This window comes from Siniperca chuatsi, linkage group LG21 (genome assembly GCF_020085105.1).
Source record: "Siniperca chuatsi isolate FFG_IHB_CAS linkage group LG21, ASM2008510v1, whole genome shotgun sequence".
Lineage (NCBI taxonomy): Eukaryota > Metazoa > Chordata > Actinopteri > Centrarchiformes > Sinipercidae > Siniperca > Siniperca chuatsi.
This window is the reverse complement of record NC_058062.1, coordinates 9,159,749-9,168,414: the sequence shown is the minus strand read 5'-3', so window position 1 is coordinate 9,168,414 and position 8,666 is coordinate 9,159,749. Positions and strand designations below refer to the sequence as shown.

General features: G+C 38.0%; 2 protein-coding genes across 3 annotated transcripts; both read left to right on the top strand.

Moving 5' to 3' along the window:
- The first annotated feature begins 22 nt into the window (after positions 1-22).
- snrnp25 (small nuclear ribonucleoprotein 25) lies at positions 23-2,676 on the top strand. 2 transcript variants are annotated; one of them, XM_044180568.1, is made up of 6 exons: positions 23-404; positions 1,595-1,685; positions 1,905-2,010; positions 2,110-2,184; positions 2,284-2,357; positions 2,393-2,676. In XM_044180568.1, exons 1-5 carry the CDS (start codon positions 207-209, stop codon positions 2,339-2,341), a joined length of 528 nt encoding a protein of 175 aa, XP_044036503.1. In that variant the 5' UTR covers positions 23-206; the 3' UTR covers positions 2,342-2,357; positions 2,393-2,676. The 2 variants fall into 2 exon arrangements, with proteins under 2 accessions (XP_044036503.1, XP_044036501.1); XM_044180566.1 differs by having other exon boundaries at positions 2,284-2,676.
- Positions 2,677-2,745: 69 nt separating this feature from the next.
- On the top strand, positions 2,746-5,932 carry LOC122868531. Its single transcript, XM_044180565.1, has 6 exons — positions 2,746-2,869; positions 4,029-4,178; positions 4,343-4,474; positions 4,555-4,647; positions 5,098-5,245; positions 5,359-5,932. The coding sequence occupies exons 2-6, from the start codon at positions 4,037-4,039 to the stop codon at positions 5,465-5,467; spliced, it is 624 nt and encodes a 207-aa protein (XP_044036500.1). The 5' UTR covers positions 2,746-2,869; positions 4,029-4,036; the 3' UTR covers positions 5,468-5,932.
- Positions 5,933-8,666: the final 2,734 nt, after the last annotated feature.

The following is an 8,666-nucleotide window of genomic DNA, read 5'->3' as shown; positions in this document are numbered from 1 at the left end:
ATGATTTGTCTGTTCAAGAAATACTAAAGTGGTGTCCGAATTTATGTCCACTAAGGGGAACCATCTTTCGAGCTACGGTTGCCTTCCGGTATTTAATTTTAACTGTACACATTGTTTGTTTACTTCATGGCAAGTAGTTAGTTAAAACAATAGTAGTTTTAACATTACCCGCCTGGCAAACAAGGCTGTTGTTTGTTGAATGACTGATGATGGAGGGGCAGAGTCAGGACACTGCGGGAGGAGGACAGTCTGTAAAAGATGAAGAGGTGGAAAACGAGCACCTGAAAGAGATGGCAGATGAGGAAGATGAGGAGGCTCTTCCTCACTCAGAGATCCTGGATATTTTCGAGGAGGGACTTGCTCAACTTGTTCAGGACCCGTTACTCTGTGATCTGCCAATCCAGGTTGGTTTGATATGTCCATGATACACTTTACATGCAGTGTCCTGTGATGAATGATGATGCTTGTACTTCTGAGAAATGTGTGTACAGATCAGGTGAAGGGCATCAAAACTGCTAAAGAATTGAAAGTTGCCACAATGGTTGAAAAGTTTGACAGTTTAAAATCATCAAGACTCTTCGTAGAGGTTATTATTATTGCCCCTCTGATAGAGTTTCAGTTTCTCTGCAGAAATGTGAGCTATTTTATTTTTAAATTCATAGAATACAGTGGTGTGAAAAAGTGTTTGCCCCCTTCCTGTTTTCTTATTTTTTTGCATGTTTGTCACATTTAAATGTTTCAAATCAAACAAATTTAAATATTAGTCAAAGATAACACAATTAAACACAAAATGCAGTTTTTAAATGAAGGTTGTTATTATTAAAGGAAAACAAAATCCAAACCTACATGGCCCTGTGTGAAAAAGTGATTGCCCCCCAAACCTAATAACTGGTTGGGCCGCCCTTAGCAGCAACAACTGCAATCAAGTGTTTGCGATAACTTGCAATGAGTCTTGCAGCGCTGTGGAGGAATTTTGGCCCACTCATCTTTGCATAATTGTTGTAATTCAGCCACATTGGAGGGTTTTTCTAGCATGAACTGCCTTTTTAAGGTCATGCCACAGCATCTCAATAGGATTCAGGTCAGGATTTTGACTAGGCCACTCCAAAGAATTAATTTTGTTCTTCTTCAGCCATTCAGAGACCCCACAACAACATCCAAAGAACTGCAGACTTCACTTGTCTCAGTTAAGGTCAGTGTTCATGACTCCACCCAAAAGGCAGTCAATGCTCGAAAACCCTCCAATGTGGCTGAATTACAACAATTCTGCAAAGATGAGTAGGCCAAAATTCCTCCACAGCACTATTTGCAGTTAACGAAGATCATTTACTACATGTCAATCTATTACCTGTTTTTTTTACAGGACAACCTTTTCATTTACAACACCATGGCTGAGTGTTATATTCCGTTGATCCCCCAGGCAAATTGTGTTTGAGCTGACTCCTTAGGGAGGTTAGCACTCAGGGTGAGATATAGAGCAGTACCCCAGCTGTGCTGCACTCACTGAACATGTGTGTTGGGAAAAAAGGGTTTGTACTGATAAGTAGAAGAAGTCCTGTAAATTTTCCTGAAACCTGATCATCTTTCTCTTTAGGTGACTCCGGAGGAGGTAAATTCTCAGATTGCTTTGGAGTATGGCCAGGCGATGACTGTGAGGGTTTTAAAGGCAGATGGCGAAATAATGCGTAAGTGCTGAGATTGTTTTGTTGTTTCATTTTCTAGCAAAACAGTGGTTGAATATACAGTATGTGTTTTCTGATCACATCATTCTATGCACTTTATATAATTTGTGAACATCACTACACAACTTTTAGTTGTATTATTAATAACATTATTTTATCATTATTCAAATTTCTTGTTTTATTAACCATTATTTGAAAAAAAAAACACGTTCCTCCCACAAGCCATAGTGGTGGTGCAAAATGCCACTGTCCTTGACCTGAAGAAGGCCATTTGCAGATTTATGGAGCTGAAACAACAACGTGAAGGTGGAGTGAAACACGTCAGCTGGTAAACACAAAACGAGAATATAAAAGGGATTTAAAATCTTAAAAATGGCCAAACACATAATCTGTTACACTCCCACTGTTTGGTTCCTTTCTTTTACAGGAGATATGTTTGGAGAACTTATCATTTAGTATTTCAAGGGGAAAGGCTTGAAGATGACAAGATGAGGCTCAAAGAGTAAGTGTATAAAGTAATGACCTCCTTCACTTGCGATGCTGTTATCATCAGCACTGTTTGACTATTTTTTTTCCTCTCTCTATTTCTTTATATCTTTAGCTACGGCATCAGGAACAGAGATGAAGTGACGTTCATGAAGAGACTCAGGAAAAAGTGAAATATCACAGCCAACATTTGTCACATCAGGAAAAAACACCAGTTCCTGCAGTGTGTACTGGTGCTACCAGCCTCTCAGACTTGAAGTGACTTTCACAAAGTATTCATGATTGTATGACTTGTTTTATTTGCAGTGTTTTGGGGCAGTCTTGACATAATATCTCTGTACACATTATAAACCCCAAATATTTATCCAGAAAATCACTTTACAGACTGCGCTGCTTCTCAAAGAAGGTACATGTAAATAAGATATCTGGAGTACTAGATGTTAAGCCCCCCATTTTACTGTCGTTTGTTGTCTGCAAATATTAAAATATATTACAGTATTATATTTTATTTTTGTGTGTTTGTGTTTCACTTAAGCTTGCATCTCAACAGGAGCATTCTGTAACATTTTCCTGTGACGGTAGTTGTAAATGTAACCTGATGATTTGAATATTTCCTGGTTGAAGTGAACAGTATATGCCTTTGTTGATGTAGTTTGAATGCTACCTGTACAGGACACACTGGGAGCAGCTGAGGGAATTAGGTAATTCACACCCTTTCTCTTTAATATAATATTCTCTTAAATGGGACCTTAGGAAATTAGTAGTTGAGATGTTTGAGTAATGGTTTCAACACATTCTTACTTCTTACAGTGTGGTTGTGAGTACAGTGCAGTTACAGTTATGAGCATTGGACTTGAGATTTGTGTTGTGTAAGTGTTGCCTCAAAAAATAATTCCAGCATTTTATCTACAAGGCTAAATTATTGTTTTGGTACTTTTGCCTGCTCAAACCAGAATTAGTTTTATAGACTGTCTCTTTATTATTTATTATTTTATGTGTTTGACTCAATATTTAGTTCACAATCCGTAGCTTGTTATTACCAACCAATTTAAAATGTCAATTTAATCTGGGACCTGATATGAAATCTAGTAAAAGTACAGTGGACAGTGTGTGAGCACTTGTGTGTTTCAGTCAACCATTAATGGCATTTACCAGTTTGCTTAATGTAAATTTTTCTTTATTGCCCAACAATTTGGAGATGCACAACAACACTTTTGACCACTCACTCACTGTTTTATCAAAATTTGTCCATAAATGGGTAACACGACAATGAATGTTTTTATTTGCAACAAATACGTCTGTGTAGAAATAAATCAAAAGTTACCTGAGTTTTATATCCTATAACTCCACTGTACAGTATTTTTGTCCATTTTTATGTCAAAGAAAATATGCTAAAGAAGCCCACTAAGTCTGGTAATGATATCGTAAGAGATGAGGAAAGATAATTGCATACACTGCCACATTAGATGCTCCCATCCAAATTTTTGGGCAAAGAAAAGGCCACATGATGTCTAAGAATGTTAGTCCAAAAAGAGTGGAAAATTGTTTTTAAAGTTTCAAATTCTATTCATTGCGTCAATATTATTTATCTATCGTAGAATTAATACTTTCAAAATCGGTCTTTATTTTGAGAAGATGTCACTCCATAGAAAAATGTGGTCACATATGAATATATCTTTGGTAGTAACATTTAGTATTCTCATTGCAAAACATATATCCAGTTTTCTTCTTCTGCAATGTCACTGTTCCTATTCTATGTACCTACACCACATACACACCATTTTGCACACCAAACAAGCATAAACATACAATAAACAAAATATAAGATGTAGGCTTAAACAATCCAACATTTCTTTTCAGTATCCATCATGACTTCTTCAGACAGTGAGCTGAAGAAGATATCTACAGAGTTGAAACATCTTTCTCTCAAGAGACAACAACTTTTGGAAAGGAAAAAAATCCAGTGCATATTTCAGGAGTTGAGGAATCGTGCTGAATTTGGACAAACAGGTGGCGTATGAAAGAAAGCATGGAAGAAATTTTTAACCCATAATGAGCCAGATATTTGCAACATGCAAAATAGCTATCCCAAGTCTTTTGCATATTATGCATCCAAAAAAGAAGTTCTCTAGTGCCTCTGCTGTCTCATGTGTATGTTATTTTTTTTCTACCAGAGGAGGCAGTCTTAAATCAGCATGAGATTGACAGCATTGATGATAAACTGAAACAGCTGACAGAAAGGAAGGCTGAACTCCAAAAAAGCCACGATAACATCCTCAATGCCAAAGATAAAAAGCGTGAGAAAGGTGAGTCCAAATTTACTGCAGCAAATCATTACTCCATCACACTTTGGTTTTGTAACCATCTTTTTTTTCTTCTTTGTTAGAGGTTAGTTTCACCTCCAGTCAGAAGATTGTGCCTGGTGTTCCTGTTCCTGGTTCGAATATTTTCTACGTTGAGGCTCCACCTACTATCCCTGGTGTGTCAGTTACATACAAATGCTCATTGTAACTGTTCAATTTGGGGCTTTTGTCTTCACATAGCATGAACTGCACCCTAGAAAAAGAATAAGAAGTTCCTCACAAAGTCACAGTCACATCTAGTGAGAACAGGCTTTTCACCCTACTTAAAGGACAGAAGTAGGCTACATCTGTCCTTAATGTAACATTTGAGCTTCATCAGTGCAAAAATTTTTTGCAAACCATGACTAAAATGATGTCAGCTGGTTCTTTAAAACTTACAAAAGGTCTTGTATACAATTTATGTTAGTGACACTAACTGGAGATTTTTAATAGCTACTAAAGTGTATTCACTATGTTCCTGTGCCTGTTTTTCAGATTTGTCCTTCTGGAAGGTTTTTGAGAAATAATAAATGAGAAATAGATTTTTGATGAGAAAACTAACAATGAATTCTTACTTTTCTTAACAGCCCCTAAAGTGATTCTGGACCTGGAAAACCTTCCACCATGTCCATGCAGGACACAGTGTCCAGAGTGTCGGCAGTTCATCATGACAGAGACTTTTACCTCTGTCAGCAGTCTGACCTGGCTGGTGTGTTTCATGACAGCTATGATTGGGTATGAAACCACTGAAACATTAGGATGAGAATATAATCAGATCAGGTGTTACAGTCACTGGCATATGCTTCCTGTTTTGACATTTTATTTTGTTTCTGTTCTTTCTTTTGAAGCTGCGTCGCTGGTTGTTGCCTCATTCCCTTCTGCATCGATAGGTTTAAATCTACCACACACAGATGTCCTAAGTGTCGAACATCAATCCAAACTATTAAAAAGCTCTGAGAGAAAAGCAGCTGGTGAGAACTTGAAGCTCAGACTGAAAGAGTATCAGACAGCGACATAATGGTGAAGTAATATTTCAGCAGCATGGCTCCGTTTCAGAGTTTATCTGTTAGCATTCACTATCATCATAATCATTCTCCATTGTGCAGGATCCACTGAATATCAGTGGTTGAGGGATAATGTTTGTCAACTCAAACATTTCGATACAATCACTGTGGTTTTACTATATTAGTCGAATAATAGAGCACATGTTCCTTCTTAGTCTGCCTCTATGTAAATGTGTATATATTAGATTTTTAGGATATATTTGTATATTCAAATTGATCTTTAACTGAATTAGAAAAAATCTGATCAATATGATTGTAAATATACTGTAATATTTATATCTGTGAAATTATTGAAATCATGCCATTTGTTAAACAAAACTACAAAATTAAAGCCTTTCCTTGTATAGTTTTTCAATGACAAGCACTAAAGGGTAAATTGTATACTGGGGATGGCCATAGGCCTACTGTGAAATCTGAAATAATCTCTGTATTTACAAAATGACTACATTTATATAAAAGGTAACATACAAAATGTGTAAAACATATGGCATACAAAGTTAAGTCAACTAAATGTTATTTATCTAACCCAGTATCACAAATCACAAATTTGCGTCAATCCTATCTTTAGACCCTCGATTCGGATAAGGAAAAACTCCTTGAACAGGGACAAAATGTAAGAGACTTCAGGAAGAGCAACAGAGGAGGGATCCCTCTTCCAGGAACAAACAGACATGCAATAAATGTCATTTGTACAGAATAGACCAACATCGTAAAATTACAGTATGGACAATCAGCATGACAAAATTATAGATATATCGTAAACATATATGAAGAATATAGATCCGGAAGGACGTCAAGCAACTTCCAGGTACTGCCAAACAGATAGGACCTGAGCCAAACGACCTCCTCTCCACCATGGAGACCTGGAAGAGGACAGACTACACAAACACACAAGAGGCAAAGCTTAAGCACACCATTCACATAGATAGGAGAAAGGAAACAAACACACACAAGGGAGAGAGAGACAAGAAGAGAGGTTGAATCTCCTGGAGGATGAAGATCCAGATCCAAACATCTGGAATGAGGCACTGACAGCCAGGAGAGAGCGAGAGGTCCCAGGATGGCCGATGGTCCAGCACGGAGAAGCCTGAGAGAGGACAAGGAGGAGAAACTAGGGAGAGAGAGAGGGACAAGAGAGAGAGAAGCACACAGCTTGGACAGTCATGTGCTTGTAGGGCACAAACAAACAGAGGGTTAGAGAGATGCAGTGATTTACAGTTTACAGTATTCTTGTTGGCAGAACAAACATGGACTATAAGTACTAGGCTTAACAGATTCATTGGGACTGATACCGACCTGCCGGAAAGATAATGGTAACAGGCGCAAGGCCTGAAGTAATCAAGGAATAAGCAACTAACTAAAAGTTAAAGGCGAAAAGATGAGTTTTAAGTTTGGATTTAAAGGCCTCAACAGAGTCAGACTGTCTGATGTCAGCAGGGAGGTTATTCCAGAGGCAGGGGGCATGATAGGAAAAGGCCCTGCAAACAGAAGGATTCTATTCTGAGAGCGGAAAGCACGGGATGGAATATAAGGTTTAAGGAGATCGGACAGATATGAAGGGGCAGCCCATTTACAATTTTGTAAGTCAGTAGAAGCACCTTAAAGTCTGATCTAACATGGATGGAGAGCCAGTGAAGGGAAGCTAAAGTTGGTGTAATACGGTCACATTTTCTAGTTTTTGAAATTGTAGCTGCAGCATTCTGCGCCATTTGAAGACTTTTAGTACTAGCATGTAGCAGGCCTGACAACAAAATGGTACAACAATCAAGTCTGGATGAAACAAGGGCATGAATTAGGGTCTCTGCATCAGCCATGGACAGAAAATTTTTAGCTATCTTGCGTAAGTGAAAAAAGTCAGTCTTAGTGATTTCTTTAATGTCATACTTTGAGAAATCACACGGCTGTCGAGAGTTACTGTTATTTCATCAAACTGGTCTCTATGTCGAGCAGGGCCAATTACCTGCATCTCAGTTTTATCAGAATTTAAGAGTAGAAAATTACATGACACCCAGTTTTCACAGCAGACGAGCAGGCTTCTAATTTAATAATTTGAGAATGATCATCTACCTTTACAAGTATACATCAGCATAGCAGTGGAAATTAATTCCATGACTGTGTATAATTTGGCCAAGAGGTGGATATAAGAGGAGAATTTAAAGAGAGAAAAGCCGAGGGCCAAGAACAGAGCCCTGAGGTACACCATTATTCATATCAGAAATTCTTTATGTAGTATTATAGGAAACACACTGTGTTCTTTCAGATAATGAAAGACTTTAACCGCGTGAGAGCAGGCCAGAGACAGCAAATTGATTTTCCAGTCGGTCTAGGAGTATACAATGATCTATGCTGTCAAAAGACTGAGATCCAGTAACAGAAGCACTGAGATGGAATCTGAATCCATAGTACGCGGAGGATAATTCATCACTTTTGCCGTTTCAGAGGACTGACAGGCCCTGAAAGCAGATTGAAAAGGTCAAAAAGATTACTGTTAAATATGTGGGTCGAAAGTTAACACAACTCTTTGTAAAGAATGGCAGGATAGAGGTTGATAATTATTCAGAGACCCTGGATCAAGGTGTGGTCTGATCAACTAGAGGTTTAACACAGCAGTCTTAAAGCTAGTGGGGACAGTGCCAGTCATAAGTGATAAATTCACAATATTCAGCATTGTAGGTCCCAGAAACAGCCAGAGAAGTTTAGCTGGTAGGGTGTCCAAGAGGCGGGTAGTTGGTTTTGAAGCCAACACCAGTTTAGACAATGTTTCAAGTCTACAAACTATGCATTACAATGTTTCTTGGTCTTGAGTGGTAGTAGTATAAATATAAAATTGTTCTCATTCCAACACATAATCCCTTTTAAAAGTTGACATTTGGATTGTCAAATGAGGCTCTAATGTGCTGAAGGAATTGTTGTAAAAAGGACTTATGAGATTGGTCATTCTTTTTTTCATGTCAACATTCAGATGAGTATGTCAGCAATGCGCCAGATAACATGCAGGGGCAGACAGTGAATCCCTAATAATTCAACAAAATAAGATGCTCAAACACTCACTGCCCAGAAACTATCCTGCTCTGGTGCATCATGTTGTGCAT

Coding starts and splice junctions, on each gene's coding strand:
- snrnp25 (XM_044180568.1), top strand. CDS start 207: ATGATGGAGGGGCAGAGTCAGGACACTGCGGGAGGAGGACAGTCTGTA. Junction 405..1,594: donor TCTGTGATCTGCCAATCCAG/GTTGGTTTGATA, acceptor CTTTCTCTTTAG/GTGACTCCGGAGGAGGTAAA. Junction 1,686..1,904: donor GGCAGATGGCGAAATAATGC/GTAAGTGCTGAG, acceptor TCCTCCCACAAG/CCATAGTGGTGGTGCAAAAT.
- LOC122868531 (XM_044180565.1), top strand. CDS start 4,037: ATGACTTCTTCAGACAGTGAGCTGAAGAAGATATCTACAGAGTTGAAA. Junction 4,475..4,554: donor AGATAAAAAGCGTGAGAAAG/GTGAGTCCAAAT, acceptor CTTCTTTGTTAG/AGGTTAGTTTCACCTCCAGT. Junction 5,246..5,358: donor TTCATGACAGCTATGATTGG/GTATGAAACCAC, acceptor TTTCTTTTGAAG/CTGCGTCGCTGGTTGTTGCC.